Here is a 20,005-nt window from a genome sequence, read left to right on the forward strand (position 1 = left end):
GCAAAGTGTGGATCGTGATCTATCGATCAATCAGTAACTCCCTGGGTCAATTGGTATTCTTTCAATAGCAAGAGAGACTTTAAATCGCTCTCCGCATTATCTTTTGAATGGAAAAATACTAGATTTGCAATGTACCGTATTTTTTAAAATACAATAATTTTCTCAAATCTCGCATCAGATTTTTTAAAATTTTATCTGGTTTTATAGGATACACTATTAATTGATTAAAAATTATTTTCCATTTGTATTTAATTTTGTGGAATAACATGATCATTATATACAAAAATGAAACACTTGTTTAAGACATTTATACTAATGTTAACATGACTAGTTTCGAAGGCCAGAGATGTTCTCAATGGTAACTAGTTGTATCTTTTTTTACCTGTTGATAAAAACACCTGTAGTTCAACAACTAAATACTAAACATTAATAAACTAAAAAAAGGTTACGTCTCTACAATATTATGTACTTATTTTTCATTTTCAAATTTCATTACGCAAATCAAAAGCAACGATATTCACTCGAACAATTTTGCAAATATCACGTATGTTGCACATATTGCTCACTCCTTTCAACAACGTCATATATCAAAAAAACTTGATTTTTCAGGAAATCGTTTTTCAAGTATAAAAATATAATAAAATGTAATAAAAATAAATATCAAGCCACTTATTAAACTTTTTACTATGCAACAGATCTTTTTAGGTAAAACTTGAAGGTTTTTCCCATTTGAAAAATATTTCGTATATTTAAAAAAATAATTAAACAATACTTTTTCTTCAAAATGCAAAAACAACACTTTCTGCCCTGTAACAGGTAAATATTTATTTAAAAAATATGCTGCTCTTGCTGGGACATTTTTAGGGCATTCCGAAAAAAAGCACAACTAAAAATGGACGATTTTTGATATGTGACGTTGTTGAAAGGAGTGAGCGATATACCCGATTTTTTTATCATATGTTGGTAAACAAAAAAGTTGGATAACAATGAAATACGAACAACCACATGACTCATAATGTCGAACATTTAAATAATACTCAAGGCTTCCGTAAATCTCATTTCTGATTCAATCTCTTGAAAGACATTAGCACCATTTAATTTTGTTTTTTTATATTCAAGAAAATGTCAGTAGTTTTCCCAATCTGCGTTCACAATCTCCCCGACATGAGTACGTTTTAATTTTTTCGTTTAGCCAACAAGCCGTAAACGATTTTTTTTGTTGGTAAAAAGTGACTTAGTATTTAACTAGCAAACCTCGAAAGAGGTTCCCACTTACGAGCATTTTCCGGTTTTGAGCACATTCGCGACATACCATACATGTAGCGTTCAAGGACGTCATTGGTATTATAATGTTAGGTAATAGTTACGAGAATTAATTTAAGTTGTGCAACAATTTGAATGTGTATACTTGTTCAGAAATCTGTGAACGAGAATCTCCAATTAGTAATCAAGTATTTGGACACACTCAAAATGTTGTAAAAAAATTATCTGGTCAAATTATAAGTTTTAAATAATGGAATGGATATTTTCTAGCGTTTCTCACGTTCTCAAGTTTGTGATTATAATCCAGAATTCGGACCTCACATACAAATGAAAGAGTTTCTGCTCAATAAAAAGGTTCTTTCATCTCACCATAGATGTCTCTAGTGAAATTCAAGCACTATGTTTAGAACTTGGATAGTATATATATATATATATATATATATATATATATATATATATATATATATATATTATATATATATATATATATATATATATATATATAATATATATATATATATATATATATATATATATATATATATATATATATATATATATATATATATATATATATATATATATATATAAATATATATATATTTAAATATATATATATATATATATATATATATATATATATATATATATATAATATATATATATATATATATATATATATATATATATATATATATATATATATATATATATATATATTTATTTATATATATATATATATATATATATATATATATATATATATATATAATATATATATATATATATATATATATATATATATATATATATATGTATATTTATATGTATATGTATATTTATATATATATATATATATATATATATATATATATATATATATATATATATATATATATATATATATATATATATATATATCTATATATATTTTTTTTTTAAACTCCGTACCTTTCAATAACTCTTTTCTTTTCAAAACTATATAATTATTTCGAAGAAAAACTTATTTTATTCAATATAAAAACGGTGTTCAAATAAATCAATTACGCAAAATGTTACCTGAGTAAAGAGAAAATTAAGTTACGACTTATCGAATACTAGGCTTTAAACTCCTGTTTATTTTTTACGCAAGTGAGATAACATAATTGGATGAAAGGGATCTTATTACTTCCTTATTGCTACATTGAGTGACCTTCATTACGAATCTTTTGATTTCCTTCTGGAAAATTTATCACCCTTAAGTTATTTAAGCCGTAAGGCGAGAGAAATAAGATTTGTCGAGATTCGCTACTGTTCTGTTCCGGTATTCGTATTTCCTTGATCTGAACCCGGATGTGACATTGGGATGGTCGTTAGGGGCTATTATGACGAATGTTTTCTAACCGAACAATAAATGTAGAATTTTACCTGCAGGCTCCGTGTCATTGGGTGGCTTATCATATCCCATCGTGGGAGCGCTTGCGAGTACCCCCCGCGAGACACAATGGGCAAGGCGAAATGTAAAGCAAGCCTAGGTTAATGGCGTAATTATGGTGTGAATAATGGTTTTACCAGAAGTTCCGGCGAAGGACGAGACTTGGCAACGATCGTTGCGATGAGATGATTATAAGTTGATGGAAAAAATGATGTGCAATGTACTACTTCAACTTACCCTTATCCATACGCACCTAATGGTGCATAAGACAGTGCATCAAATTGACTCACTGTTAATTTTAGGTGCATTTTAAGAATTCGTTGTATTTACTAAGTAAAATTTAAATTTAAACAAATAGATTTTACCACAAAGTGAGTGCCAAATCAATAAATGAAACTTTTTATTCACCTGTGACACGTGTAGAAATTTTTACCGCAATGGCAGCGCCATCTATTTAACGTATGGCCAACGTATGCAATATTTCAGAAGGTGGGCAGCGTGCTTCTTAACAGCTGCTGTCTTTTAGCATTTTCAATGTTTTTGATTGCAATATTCTTTCATAGATTCACCAATTTTCTCTCTCCCGTCCCTCCAGGTTTTTTTACAAATTTGCAAATGTAGAATTTTGTAATTGGAATAGTAAAAGTACTTCTTTTTTAATACTCGCATATGTGAATGACTTGATGTAACTATTCTGTAAAATTCTCAAAAATAAAAAAAAAAATTTTCAACCTTATTGGATACCATATATCATTAAGGCAAGATGATCAACAGCCCGCAACTTAATTTTTTTATCCCTGATAACATTCTGAATTGAATTTTTTGCTTTAAACACCGTTTTTGTATTGAAAGAAATAGTTTTTATTCGAAATTAATATATCGTTTAGAAAAGAAAACAGTTGTTGAAAGATACGGAGTTTTCAAAAATAATAAAACATATTTATTCAATATATATTCTTAAAATAAATGTACGCGGCTCCTCGCACAGCCTGTCACTGTGAATTGTATATTAGAGTGATGACATATTATTTTTTGACATCTCATCAAAGATGAAGAAGAATATGGAAGTCTGGGCATTTACGGGGCTGACGACCGTCATAGGCTGGTGTAAGTGTTACATTCACCAATTCTACCCATTATTGACAACCACACTACTTAAATTCTTGGAAGTTCTATATATATAAACCAATTTTGAAACATTGTTCTTGAATCACTAGAACTTTACTAGAGACATCTATTGGTGAGATGAAAAGAAGCTTTTTATTGAGCAGAAACTCTTTTATTACCATTGAAATTAAACTATTTTATTACCATTAAGAGATTACCCTTGAAATGTATATTTAAGTGAATATTTTTTCCAGGTTGGTGACAAGTTCTACTTCGGATTTGATCTATACCGAAACAATACTCCAGCATGGGGAGAAGAAGGCACCTACGCCACGGATCTCTATACAAATGAGGCTATCAATGGTGAGTTTGAACTATATGTGGTTTTGCCGTATCGTGCTCATTGTATGAAGTTTCCGAATAAAGTTAAAGAATGACACCGTATATTATAATTTTAAATAAATCAGATAGAGAAAATAGAACGCCACACTAATCTCTCTCTTTGCGAATAATCTTCACCTCTCCTACATTCATGTTTCTTCTCACACATACCCGCCGATTATTCCGACTCCTTACCTGACTGCCTTCAAGTTCTTGATAAACTTGATCATGCATTATTTTCTGTTCGTTTTTCACTTATTCCATTCGTATACCCGAACCATTTCAACAAATCTTTCTTAATTTTATCTATAACGTATATCTTAGCCTTGTATTATTTCCTTTCGAACATCTGTCATACATCGTTTTGCAGTACATTCTTCTGAAATATTTCTGAGCATTTCGACTGCATTCAGTCAACTTTGATCCTTCTTTTGCTAACTCCATGCCTCTCTTATACCATACATAAGAGTTGGTATCAGGACTCCTTTGTTCACTGCCAGTTTAGCTTTCTTCGTTTGGCTTTTATTTGCCAAAACTGATTCCAGTGCACCATTCACTCCGTTCTTAGTATTCTTGAAGGAACTATCATTAATGATAAAAAAAATCCTGAAGTAATAATGAAATATTTCTAATCAGGATGTACAATTTTATTTATTTAAAAATTATAACGAAAAGAACATTAGCATGATTGCTTCTTGAGTGCCATTTTACTGAAAGCACTTAAAACAAAATTAGGAAAAGCGTGGGTCGAAGTGATTTTCCTTTTTAAAGTAGATACCTGTAGATGTTTTCAATTTATATTGGAAAATTTAATTAATTTTCTGATCACAATGAATTAACTTACTATCTAGTCAAATGTACTTTATATCTATTTTTTAACATTAAAACATATTTATTTGATAAGTGACGCAAAAGACTTATCAGCTCCTTTTAAAATATTCATTTCCAATTTTGTTTACTGATTAAGAAAGATAATCTTGATAATACTGTCATTTGTGATTTAAAGAAAAGTATTTATTATAAATTTAACTTTGACATTTTTTAGACCTCATAAATGAGGGCTTAACATACATAGGATAAGATTAACTGTTTCAAACATTTGTCTGCACTCGGGAACTTAAAAAGACTTCGCATCTAAAAAGATATCACTTGTGGTTCAACTCTTGATTTTTAATTTACATATGTATTTTTTTTAAATGTATCTGTATGCATATTTTGAACCTACGTTTAAAAACACATGTATGCAAAGTACTTTTGAACTTGCATAAGCACTTTTACGTGTGTTCTGGGGGCAGGGGCGAATTAGCATTGCAAATAAAGAGACGAAAAAATTTACATTCAATTTAAATTTTATAAATTCACTCTTCATCCCTTTATATTTTGAAGTCTTTTTAATTTATAAAAGTAATAATAAACCCTTCAACGTAATTCTCTGAATAATTGTAATCTAAAACATTTATTTGAATTATCAACGGTACCATCAATTTTCTTTTTTTTTTAAATAAAGCTGATGAGTGCTTTCTGTTTACCTTTTATCCGCACGATTAAGCTTAAAGAATTCAAAGCTTTTTCATATTTTATTCATTCGTTTTAAATTTTAAAACAAGTGGTTCCTTAAAAAAAACTAAACTAACCTTCACGCTGCTCTCCAAAAGGGTAGGCAGAGAGTGTAGAACACCACACCAATCTGTCTTTGCAGGCAATCTTCGCACTCCTCCACATTCATGCAACTCCTCATACACATCCTTAGATTATTTCGACTCCTGAATTGACCATTTTCAGGTCAATCATGGCAAGTTTTCCTCAGTCGTCCTGTACTCATACTTCCAAAAGATGTTTTGTTTCTGTTGAGATATGTACTTAATAATTTTTAATATTTATATTTTTTAAATATCTTATCGGATACAAAATAAGGAATCCTTAATGCGTGTATGTTTGAGGAGATGCATGAATTTAGAAGGAGTGAAGTAAGTTTGCAAGGACACAGTGGTGTGGCATAATATTTTCTCTACCTTTCCGTGCGGAGAAGTGGCATGTTGGTTAGTTATTTAGTTATATGGTCTAGTCCATTTTTTGGGAAATTAAATTTTCTGACAACCGGTTTTAAAATGTCAAATTTATGAGAAGAATCAACAAAGAATAGTCCAAAGAAAGTTAAAGTTATCTACACTACATAGTTAAAACGTTTACTATTGTATGAAATCCTACCCCCTGCTTGAATCCAATGTTTCAGGAAAATAAAATAAACGAAAAATTAAATACATGAATAATTACTTTTCAGTGATAAACAACCATGATACTCGAGTGCCTCTATTTTTGTACCTGGCTCATTTAGCGCCTCACGCAGGAAACGTGGGGAGTCTAGTAGAAGCTCCCCCTGAAACTGTGCATAAGATGAGGCACGTAGTGGACACCAACAGAAGAAAATATGCAGGTAAACCAATATATATTACAATTCAACATAGATGAAGAAGAATATGGAAGTCTGGGTATTTACAGGGCTTATAACTTGTCAAAGACTCGTAATGTGATCACTTCTCACACGTACAATATTCACCATTCTACCCATGATCGTCAATGACGTCGTCATCTAGACGTCACCACTTGTGATCGACTTTTATCACTATTGTCGAAAATATAATATGAGCCATTGGTCACAGACCCGATACGCACAAATTTCTTATTCCGTCGTCGAAGAGTTAAACGGCTTGGAAGATCCTTCTGTTGATCTATTGATGGCGACCCAAATGGTAAAAGTGTTTCATATGAGTGGTACACTATTATCACCATTTAACGTCTTTTTGGACATCCCTGTTTTTATCGTGTCACTTCGTTTTCCCACGAGAACGTAAATGTGTCCTGTGAATGCACAGGACACATTTACGTTCATATACATATATATATATATATATATATACATATATATTCATATACATATATATATATATATATATATATATATATATATATATATATATATATATATACATATATATATATATATATATATATATATATATATATATATATATATATATATATATATATATATATATATATATATATATATATATATATATATATATATATATATATATATATATATATATATATATATATATATATATATATATATATATATATATATATATATATATATATATATAAATATATATATTTATATATATATATATATATATATATATATATATATATATATATACATATATATATATATATATATATATATACATATATATATATATATATATATATATATATATATATATATATATATATATATTTATATAAATATTTATATATATATATATATATATATATATATATATATATATATATATATATATATATATATATATATATATATATATATATATATATATATATATATATATATATATATATATAATATATATATATATATATATATATATTTATATATATATATATATATATATATATATATATATATATATATATATATATATATATATATATATATATATATATATATATATATATATTATATATATATATATATATTATATATATATATATATATATATATATATATATATATATATATATATATATATATATATGTATATATTTAACATTTTCACACTAAATAAAGTTTTCAATATTTTTTTTTCTTTTAGCAATGGTTTCTAAATTAGACGACAGCGTTGGTCGTGTGATGCGCTCTTTGGAACTGAACAACATGTTGGACAATTCTCTGGTAGTATTCGTGTCCGATAATGGAGCCCCTACCTTCGGGATGCATGCCAACTGGGGGTCCAACTGGCCCTTCCGAGGGGTAAGTTTTCAGCCCTTATTTCACTTTCACATCCGCCTTCTTCCTCTTAATCTAACTTAGTGCTAGATAAAGAGGAAGAGCTCTTCTGAAACTTAGTGCATGAATACAAAGTATAGGAATGTGCTAAAGTATACGAAAATTGGAAAGGCAATAGGGCATAATAATCAGATTGAGCGGTGTCGTATTTACATAGAAAATACGAAAAGACGAATAATACAAATAAAAAACGTGCCAAATATTTCTAATCATTACATATTGTATCTGTTCTATTATAATTTGTATATTTTATTGTACCCTTTGTATTGTTTTTAGGGATCAACATTATTTATTTATTATATATATATATATATTCAAGTATGCATTTCACTATCTTTTTAAGATGTACATAATAGTACATCTTGTACATAATAGACAAGGAGAATTTTCTTAAGCAAATAATAATTTCTAACTAAAACACTTTAAAGGTAGACAATATGCACAAGTACAGTCTGTTCACAGTTATTTTACCTCTAGTTTTTTTTTAAATTATTTATTTGGCAGTATAAATAGTTTTTTAAACATAAAAACAACAACAAAAAACTAGAGGTAAAATAACTGTGAACATGTTTTAAAATTATTCAGTATAAATTTTTTTCTTTAAAAAAGAAAAAAATCTAGAGGTAAAACAACTGTGAGCAGACTGTATAATATGTTCAAATGGTGCATATTTTTCACTACTCAAAAAGTTTGATAGAGCAATTCATTACGTCCGTATAGCGTGACCACACTATTTTTATAGCCGGTTCACATCGAGCGCTTTCATCACAGAACCGACAATGGCATGCTCCCAAAACTCATCAATCAACAATCCCAGTGATTTAAGTGGAACAGATCCCGTGACACACCTAGCCAGCTTTTCTTCTAATGCGATCCGGCCGAATGCATTGTGGTCCCAACGTACCTAATTATTGAGAGGATTGTATAGTTTCATTGAGGTGTAGCTTTACGTTCGGATGGTTTATGTGACCTCTATCCTGCAACTACGAGGATAAATTAATGTACTGACGAAGACACGCCTATATCCATATATCAATGTATGTGGGCATTATGTAACATCTTCCTCGTCGAAAAAATCACGATGGTGAATCTGTTTTTTGTACATACGGTCCTAAACGATATTTACTCAGAGCAATTGTTTTGATCTTTTTCATATGTTTGTATAAATACATTTTTATATATTTTTGTATATTTTTATTAATGGCCATCGCAATGATGAAAAAATATATCGTTTTTTAAATATAAATCTTTTCATTTTTAATTGATGTTTTACTTACTAAATACCACTATTTATTAAAATCTACTGTAACACGTGTTTTGATGCATTCCGCATCATTTTCAAACACCGTATACGGTATTTTCAAACACCAAAATAAGGTGTTTGAAAATTGTGCGGAATGCATGAAACACGTGTCATAGTAGATTTTAAGAAAAAGTGGTATTTACTAAGTTAAACATTTATTAAAAAGGGATAGATTTTACTACAAAGTGACTACCGAATCAATTAATGAAAATAAATCTTTTCTTTTGGCATGATGAGCCACTCTGGATTCCATACTATTACTTGTAAAAGCTTCAAAATTGAATACGTACATATGTTATAACACATATCCCTCACCCAAATTATTCAAAAGGCAACGCATTGGATCGATGAGGTGTTAGCTTGATCAGTAATTGTATGACGACATGATTTATATGAGAGAGGATTGTATTTGATACGATTCGATAGATAGTTTTGGCTGAAATGCAGAAATGGTGTATGGAAAAATAATAACAGGAGGAAAAGTATGTAAGAAGGAGATAATATCAGCAATGGAAAGTTGACTCAGGGTTGCATATTATACTTGTACAATATTGTTTATATACAAAGTTGTTTGATATACAAACCTCTGTGTTTGATTTACACATTTGTACTTGTCCATTGAACACATAATTTATTATTGGTTTCATAATTGATCAAAGAGTTCGGACTACAACGTTAACAAGGGATAATTAATTAAGTAGATATTGGGTAAAACATAAGTAGGAACCCAACAAGTCAAGCAATAGGTAAATAAGTAATAAATGTGTACAAACAGCCATCATCACAATTACACGATAACATCCTCCATTGTGTTCAACGCGCTATTCATTGATTCGTATAATTTCATTCATGACTGGGCATCACTGACAGGTCGGCGCTTATCTCGCCTTTACCGTCATCTTGTAATTACGATTATATAATGAATCCATTATTTGCGTGCATCATCAACATTGACCCACTTTAGGTGGTTTAGTCACAGCTCCGTTTAACCCTTCATACCAACTGCTAGTTCGAATAATTATTTTCACACCGGTCATTACAATAAGTGGATAAGAACCGTTTGTTCAGAAGACTTGCATCAGTAGAACAGATACACTTAAGTGATCCGTTCACTAACACCAGATCAATTTTAGGATAGATCTTGCATTGGGGGAGGAGGTAGAGGTATCATCTTTACCGTAATCTTGTAATTATTTGCGTGGATTACAACATTGACCCATTTTGGGTGGTTTAGTCACAGCTCCGTTTAACCCTTCATACCAACTACAGTTGGAATGGTGATTTTCTTTCCAGTTACTGCTAGAAGTGGTAAGATCCACATCGTTACATAGATACACTTAAGTAATCCGTTCACTAAGACCAGATGAATTATGCGATGGTTCTTTCGTTGGCGAGGAGGTAAAATAATCGTTGATTTTAATCGCAAAGCAAGTGAAAATACGTCAGTTTTATAATACCACTATAGATTTTATCAATGCAAATACAATTAGTTTCAAGAACTACTGTTGTTCTCATCAATAAGCAAAAATACAAACTAAGTTTGTATTTTCACCAGTTGATAAAAACATGTGTAGTTCTCGAAATGAATCGCGTTTATATTTATAAATTCAAAGTGATTTTATACGAGCTTAAGTGTTTTTTTTTTAAGTCTCAAAGTATATTTTTTTTCTTTCGTGCAGCTCAAGAAATTCTTAAATTCTAATAGTCGATATAATGTGATCAAAATTATTCTGGTTTTGGTTATAATGGTGCATAGGGCACTGCTTCATATAAACGCAGTGTTATCTCAATCGATTACACATGAAGGAAAGGTGATCAGCCCTCTACTTCAGGTACCAGTCCAGTGTAATATTGAATAAATATTAGAGTGAAAAAAATCACTTATATTTATTAAACCCCCCTGGGAATCGAACCCGGGACCTCCAGAACGGTAGGCGAGCATGCTGACCATTACACTACGGAGGCGGACAAAAATGAATGGTTTAAGTAATATTAAATATTTTGTCTTATAATCAACTCGAAAGTGATCTTTAACAAGTATTTTATTTTTATTTAAATCTTAAAGTATAAAACTTGCACTTTAGTGCAGTTCAAGTTACTTATTTCCTTAAATTCTTCAACAACGCCGATTGCGATCAAAATTATTCAGGTTTGAACGGGTTAGGTAATATTTTACATTCTGTCTTATAATAAACTAAAAAACTATAGTAAACTGATTTTATACGAATGTTTCTTTAGTTAAAGTATAAAATTTGCACTTTAATGCTGCTCTAGTTGTTTAATTCCTTCAATTCTTAAATAATGACGTGTTTTGTGATCAAACATGTTCAAGTTTTAACGTGTTCAGTAATATTAAATATTATGTCTTATAATAAACTCAAAAGTTATTTTATATGAATGTTTTATTAAAGTATAAAATATGCACTTTTACGCAGCTATTTCTCAAATTTGACGATATTTTCTGATAAAAATTATTCAGGTTTCAACGGGTTAAGCAGTATTAAATATTCTATCTTATCCGAGGCGTAATTAAATCCAAATTTTAAAATGGATTTGCGAGTCCCCCGCTAACTGCGGATAATCATTGTCTGAGATGAAATCTTGCATAATGTCATGCGCCAACGGGCAGTCGAATAATGTCCGTGACGGAAGGTACCTTAATACAAATACTTCGCGTGATTCTAGCATCAGAAGGACAGAATGGCCAAAGGTAAATGATAATTGAGAATGGATAAAATATAATTATGGTACGTAATAGCAATACTAATTTTGAGAGATCAGAACGATAATTTCGGAAGATCAGATCCCGTTCGTTCAGAAGATCCGCATCAGTAGGTAGATACACTTAAGTGATCCGTTCACTAAGACCAGATCAATTGTAGAATGAATCTTTCAATTGATTATTTGTAACTCCGCACGCGATGGAACATAGGGCACTGCATCATATAAACACATTGTTATTTTGATAGTTCACATTTAAAGGATTGCTGATCAGCCCCCACTTCAAATACCAGTCCAGAGTAATATTAAATAAATATTAAAGTGAAAAAATCTCACATTATTATTTGACTCCCCCCTGGGAGATCTAGCCCGGGTCTTCCAGTACGGTAGCCGAGCGTGCTGACCATTACACTACGGAGGCGGACAATTTAATTTAATTTATAATTAATTGTCAGCAATTTGTATCGCGCCGTTTTCGAAAAATGTAATACTATCTCAAGGGCGCTACAGATGAGGCATGTATCAATCAAATAGTGGAAAAGGTTCGAACCTAGAAACATGACTTAGAGCTCGCGACACTGTCTATGTTATTTTTGAAACCCCGTATTGTTCTCAAGGCTGTTACGATAGCTTTTAAATTAGAAAATTTCCCTATTTGTCTAATAATTAAAATTGACCCTTGTATGCAGAGTATTCTAAAACTTTATTCTCGCCTATTGTGCGACTTCATTTTCCCACTGAAAGCGACAACCGAGGGGCTAATATAATTCAACAACACCGCAGCTGTTTTCATAATAATTTAAATCCCAATAAATCACACAGGCTGCCGGGTCTGTAGCCCTGTATTAATACGCCACATAAATCACTAGTCATTGCAACGACATAACCTCCGCGCGAGAATCTCACTTCATTGTGAATACATTGTACAAGTCGGTAGTAATTAGCTAAATACTCATTCAGGAATTATTAAATATTTTATTGGGTTATTAAAAGTTTTATTAAGCGCGTTGTATTATCACGGTCTTGACACTATTAACGGTGATGAATAAATTGTAATATAACAATGAACCTTAAGTGTGAAACTGCATAGGTTTCCATCATCCATTACAATATTCCTTGACAAAATCTTGAGTCTGGATGGTTTCATTCTCTTTACATGCGCATACCATTGTCTTCTTCGTTGCCTTCCCCACCTAACGACATCTTCAATCTTGCATATTTTTCTTTTCCTGGTATTCTTTATTCTATCTGTTAGACTCTTGCCAGATATATGAATCTTGGAGTCTTCATTTCTGACATTTAAGCGCGTTTTTTTTTTACTTTATAAAGTTTATAAAATGTGCCATAAAGTATCTGTAAAAAATATTTAAGAAACGTTTTGTTTTTTAAGTAAGTATTTTTTTGCTGTCAAATAATTTATCAAACGTTCATTATTTTTTTTGCAGATAAAATTGACTCTTTGGGAGGGTGCCATAAGGGTGCCAGCTTGTGTATGGAGTCGAACCCTAAGGGACACTCCTAGGGTGTCCAACGAGCTGGTGCATATTACGGATTGGCTTCCCACCTTCATGTCGGCAGCAGGTAAGATTTTTATTATTTTTAAATAAAACTTCAACCACTGGCAAACATTAATGTAAGAAATATTAAAAGCATAAAAAAATCAACGTTTAAAAAATCAACGTTTTTTTCAGGCAGTTTTCCAAGATCTCTTCCATACATGTCTGATGAAATGGACCAACGGTTGCTTAGCCCTGCATTTTTTTCTTATTTCTCCATTCAAACAAGTTGTTTTTCATTTCTCAATATATTATAATTAAAAGTACAAAAAATCTATAATATTAATACAAAAAAAGATCCCACAAAGGCATGGTCTGTGTGTGGATGTACATTTTATTTCAGGTTAAAATAAAGGGCGCTGAAAAGAATGCAATGGATTTCAGAAATATAAATAGATTAAAAGTATTATAAACTACAAAATTTGATTTTAACAGAAAACAAAAAATCGAAAGATGAAAATGAAAAAAGTTAACATTAGTATGTAATATATGAGTTATAAGTTTAAATGAATAAGCCACTTAGATCTGTTTTTTTTAATTAATAATTTAATCAAAATTTTAAATCGAAACAAATTTAGATAATTAATGTCAGTCATTTAGTCTTTGTGGAATGAATTAAACAATCAAGGAGCTATAAAATATGGGTGTCTTTGCGGGAGTCTGAATTTGCAAAAAGAGATTTCTAGTACACTATTCATTCTTTGAATTATGTCATAGTTGATTTTTTTTTTTCAGGTGGTTTTCCAGCATCTCTTCCATACACGACTGATGGAATGGACCAATGGCTAAGCTTCCTCGACAACAGAAGATCGCCCAGAGTGGAAATCCTTCACAACATTGACGAGGTCGAGCGGGTGGCCGCCTACAGGCGCGGCTCGTGGAAGCTGGTGCTCGGGGAGTACCAGGAAGGCGCCTTCGACGCGTATTACGGAGAGGACGGCACTTGGAATCTGCACTACGTCCCGTACGACTACAACGCCGTTGCTGACAGCGATACTACGAAGGCCCTCAACTCCATCATCAGGACCAGCACCCCTTCAGAAATGTCATTGCTCAGAGATCAAGCTACCATTAACTGTCCGTGGAGTAACTCCTCAAGTTGTGATGCTGTGCCAGGTAATCAATTTTATTATATTCATATGTTCATATTTTTTGTTGTAGAAGTCAAATACTTGGTCTATTCAATCAAATAGTAGACTGACGTCATAAAACAAAATATACTTAATTTACAAGTTATTTATCCAGGTCCTCTTCAAAGTATTCACCTCCCCAATGTACACACTTATCCCAACGGTGCTTCTACTTTTGGAAATAATCCTGGGAGATTTTTGTGATGTTATTCAGCTATTTTGTCGCATTTGTCTTAATCTAAATATTTGTCTCAAATCTTCTTCCTTTAAAAGATCTTTTGAGTTTGGGGAAAAAGAAATCAAAAAGCGAGATCACGTGAGAAGGGTAGGTGGAAAAGAACAGTGATCAAATGTTTGGCTAAAAGCTCAGGAGTTCTGAAACCTGAATGGGCTGAAACTGATGAAATAACAACGCTCCAGCCCATTAAAGGTTTCAGAACTCGTGAGCTTTCATCGAAACACTCGATTACTTTTCTTCCGATATTCGACTGATCTCTTTGAGAAGGAGAATCTTGTTTCCCAAACCCAAAAGACTTTTGAAATGAAAAAAGATTTGAAGCGAATCCCGATATTAAGGCAAATACGACAAAAGAGCTGAATGACATCACAAAAGAAGCGTTCTAAGACTGTGTCCAAAAGTGAAAACACCATTGGGATAAATGTGTGCGTCGGAGAGCTAAATACTTTGAAGGGGACCCATACATTAAGTTCTAAATAAAGTTTGTTTTATGACGTCAGCCTACGTATCAATTGAACACTTGTATTTGTATATTTCCATTAATAAAGTTTTAAATACTTTGTTTTTACATTTGTTTAATGATCAATGAGGGCATGTTCTTTTCACGCCAATCTGTACGTATAGACTGTTCAAATAGTCTGAAGGTGCTCGTTTTTCTGTGAATGCTCTCATAGATCATTGTACGAAGAAACATACACCAAGTATTCAATGAATTTTATTTGAAGAGAAATCTAAATAAATATCACGACAGTGGAGTACGTTATTGAAATCTATTTTTGTTATAGCAAATAAATTCATGTAAATATCACGAGACATATCGCTCACTCCTTTCAAGAACGTCATAAATCAAAAATCGTCAAATTTCAGTCGTGCATGTTTTCGAAATGCCCAGAAAATGTACTATATCCCAGCAAAAGAGCCATATTTTTAACTTAATATTTACGCGCTACAGGGGATAAAATGTTGTATTGTTTAATTATTGTTTTAGAAAAGGTATTGTTCAATTTTTATTTTTAAATTTAATAAATATTTTTCAAATGGAGAAAAAACCTTCAGGTTTTACCTAAAAGATCTGTCGCACAGTAAAAAGTTCAATAAGTGGCTTGATATTTATTTTAATACATTGTGTTATATTTTTAAACATTAAAAACGTTCTCCTGAAAAATCAAGTTTTTTGATTTATGACGTTCTTGAAAGGAGTGAGCGATATGTAACATGCATATGAGCATGTGATACTCCCTTACTTCCATTTTGAGGGCCTCAATTTTTACACCGTGCTTCCAATACAGTTATTTTTACGGTCCAATAACTCCCTCTTAATTTCACATAACATCTGTTTGTTTAACTGGGCCGCTGGGCGAATGGCACATATTAGAATAATTTTGTTTCTTTCAAAAAAACTGTTTTCATATTCTCCTTCTATCAACTCTAAATTCTTTTAGAACAAGAGTAAAAGATTTTGTTCTTCTTCTAACCCTTAACCGCACTCAATGGTGTATAAGGTACTGCATCGTATAAATCGTTAATTGAATGAAAGTAAGGTGATCAGTCCCGCGATTCTTGTCCAGGGTGATATTAAAAAGATATGACAGTGAGAATCACACATATTTAGTTTGATCTGCGGGCAGAAATAATATAAAATATCCTTAAAAAAAATACACATAAAATAATAATAAAGTTAAATTTTTTTTAAAAACGTACACCTAAGCGAGTTTTGAAAAATTGTGTTTTATTTTTAATAATGGGTAGTGTAGTGATAGCCGCGTTTGGCTACTGCACTGGAGGTCCTGGGTTAGATTCCTAGAGAGAGCCTGATCCCCTTTCTTTTATGTGTTAAGGGTCAAAATAACATTGCTTCTAAACGATTAAGTGCTCTGTGCATCATTGGAAAATCACATTTCACAAACATACTAAGACCGTTCATTACTTACAACATAATTAATGAATTGTGATTAAATAATACACCAATAATATCGAATATTCCATTTCTCAGCTTTTGTGTGATTCGATACTCGTAACATTTCAATAAAATTATTTTTCGATGCAGCTTTTGAAGTCCCCTTTCCAAAAGTACTTATTCCCGAACGCTTCCTGTATTCCAATATGATTTCCTCGTAAAAGAACGCTTCAACAGAAACAGCTCTTCACCTCTCTCATATCGCTTTTCCAGAGCCCTCATAGGAACATAGGAACATTATTTAATATATTGAGAATATTGGTTATACAATAAAAACCTGTAGATCAAGAGTTCTTCATACTTTTTCAATACTTATTTCAACAAGTAATGCCTTGCTAATAATACATTCGCTTCAGGGGTAGGAAAGAGGATGGAACGCTACACTCTTCTGTCCTGATATACCATGAAACCAGAACCCAAATTTGATAGACAGTAGTTTGTAATGCCCTAACAAGGCGAAACAATTGTCATTTTTAATTTTATGTTTAATAAAAATAAAACGAAAAATAAATTATGGAGTTCTAAAAAAAATACAAGTGTTTTACTTTAATATTTACAATTTCAAAACATTTTTTAAAAATATTTATTTAATTTTAATATTCCTAAAATGCATATGTAATAAAATTATAAATTAATAATATTTTTTCAAATCACACACATTACGAAGCATTTAAAAAATGACACAACGTTTGAAGTACTCATGGAAAATAACATACTCATATATTTCGTGAAATATTAAGGAGCAAGTTTTAATTGTATTATTTACTAAATACTTCATCAAAAGGTATCCACATTAAGTGGAAGTGTATAAATTATATGTTATTCAATTTATTACCATAAATTAAAATGCAGAAATTTGAGACATTTTAATAAAGTGAGCCTTTTTTTCAGGAAAATCCTGCTTGTTCGATATTGAGAGTGACCCATGTGAACAGCGCGACCTGTCCAGGGTATATCCTCACATAGTCCGGCAGCTGAAGCAGACTCTGGCCTACTTCAAGTCCTATCTTGTACCACAGATACCTGTTGAACACGATACCAGAGCAGATCCAGCCAGATTCAACTACACGTACTCACCCTGGTTGGACAACTGCTATGGAACCTGTGATTCATAGCAATATCTCTCAACAAAAATTAGTTATTAATTCATCTAATAAAATACCAGTAATCGTTCTTACATGAATTAGTTATTTTCTTCTTTGGACATATTTAGGGTATACTTAAACTACCTTTGCTACATACTTAGTTGCTTCAGCCTTCATCTTGTGTCCAGTATTGAAAAAAGGCCTCCCTTTTGGACTTCCACAATTGTCTTCTAGTGCAGGCTCGCTACTTTTAAAATGTTATCGGACCATCTTGTCTAGGGCCTACCCACGCTTCTGCGTCCTGTTGTAGGCCTCCAGTCAAACACCTTTTTCGTTCATCTATCCTCAGGCATGCCATGTGACCTGCTCAGTTCCACTTTTGTTCCAGCATTCAAACTACCATTAGGCTCTTGTTTCCCCAAGTATAGTGTCCCGTGATTTATACAAGAACTAGTAACGCATTTTCAGCAGTGCGCATTTTGAGTGGTGGGAACCTGATGCCTAAGAAAGAGACAAGTTTTGTGAAGGCTGTCCAACAAGCTAACTGAATCTCCTTTTCTTGGTGATCAAGTTTCACATGAGTTGTGATCAAGTTAACCTTGAGTTGCCTGCATCCACAGCCTATTGTCATTTGCCTGTTCTTTTCATTTTCATCAATATTTCAAATGATTAAAATAGGGAAAACTACAGCATATACCATAAAACCTCTCAGAACAACTGCGATTTAGCCAATATAAACAATAACCGTACTAAGCAAAAAGAAACAGAGAGGTTATGAATCACTTTCTTGCATTTTTATCAAATTTTAAAGTATTACATTTTTTAAAAAAAATAATATTGAAACATTTCATTTTTTAAGATAAACATAAAGATCAAAATGGATTAAAAGGAGAATAAAACAACCCTTAAAAATATCAACACCCAGATAAGAGTTCTATGAAAACATTTTGATAAATGCTAATAATAGAAAAGTATATTTTCACAGTTAAAAGAATTATGCTATTGAAATGTAATAAAAATATTATTTTCCTCAATTATGTTTTTATCCATATTCATAAGAACAAAATAATGTTTTAAAAATGTACACAAAGTCTTAAAAAATTAAAAGGCAACATTTTAATTACAATCTTAGTATCTTTGTATATACAATAGGCAAACACGCATGTACTTCTCTTTGCGTCGAAGCATTTTCGATATTTAACACTCCCTAAAAGGGTTTTCAACCGCATTCCAGTTTCCAGACTTTTACAATTTTCTTACCCTTTTTACCTTCCATAATAATTTGGGAGATTTCATATTTGGCTATTTGGGATTTTAGGGCGTCGGTTCTAGGTATGCCATTCTACCCATTCTCGCAATAAAGGGCTGTTGTTTCTTTCAAACACCTTTTCCGGCATTTGCTCATTTTTATTTGATATTTTCCGGTAGAAATAACCGTTTTATTAAATTTCCATCCCGCAAATGGATCTTAAGAGGCAGATTTCAGGAAACTTAGCATGTATTTTTTTTACATCCCTTCGTATGATGGAGTATTACCTTGATCGACTTATTACAAATTATTTTAAGGTAAAATGATATCAGTCTCCCGTGTATTGAATCAAAACATCAAAATCGAACACGTTTTTTTAAAGTATGTTAATACTTAATATTTTTAATTGAAATGATCTTTTTTTTTAAAAAAACATTTTTTTAATCACGTATATTTTTTAACCTTTCGACCTTCACGACAAAAAAATAAATAACTTCAATTAAAAATACCTAAATGTTACCCAATACTGTATACTACATTCACTGAGTAAGCGATTTATACATATTTAAATATGAAGAAATATTTTTGTTTTATTTTTAAAGTTGTATTTTATTTTAATAAAACTTAAATCAATTTTATATAATAACTATTTTTGATATTTAAATCCAATATGCATTTTCCAATAAAATCTGTACTTCCCAAACGAAAGATGTTTTTAATAAAAAAA

General features: G+C 30.9%; 1 protein-coding gene across 3 annotated transcripts in view; it reads left to right on the plus strand.

Annotated features, from left to right (window-relative positions):
• The window catches only part of LOC148303981 (arylsulfatase B-like), a 42,263-nt gene extending 22,495 nt beyond the window's left edge, over positions 1-19,768 (plus strand). For all 3 annotated transcript variants that reach the window (XM_088269062.1, XM_088269063.1, XM_088269064.1), the window contains exons 5-10: positions 4,039-4,147; positions 6,447-6,599; positions 7,846-8,003; positions 13,509-13,644; positions 14,355-14,735; positions 17,836-19,768. In XM_088269062.1, the coding sequence (XP_088125188.1) occupies positions 4,039-4,147; positions 6,447-6,599; positions 7,846-8,003; positions 13,509-13,644; positions 14,355-14,735; positions 17,836-18,059 (1,161 nt within the window). In that variant the 3' untranslated portion in view covers positions 18,060-19,768. The remainder of the gene's footprint in view (positions 1-4,038; positions 4,148-6,446; positions 6,600-7,845; positions 8,004-13,508; positions 13,645-14,354; positions 14,736-17,835) is intronic.
• The last annotated feature ends 237 nt before the right edge of the window (positions 19,769-20,005 follow it).

The sequence above is a fragment of the Brachycentrus maculatus genome, unplaced genomic scaffold (assembly GCF_059751285.1).
Source record: "Brachycentrus maculatus isolate JH-2025_06_01 unplaced genomic scaffold, ASM5975128v1 h1tg000336l, whole genome shotgun sequence".
In the NCBI taxonomy this organism is placed as follows: Eukaryota; Metazoa; Arthropoda; class Insecta; order Trichoptera; family Brachycentridae; genus Brachycentrus; species Brachycentrus maculatus.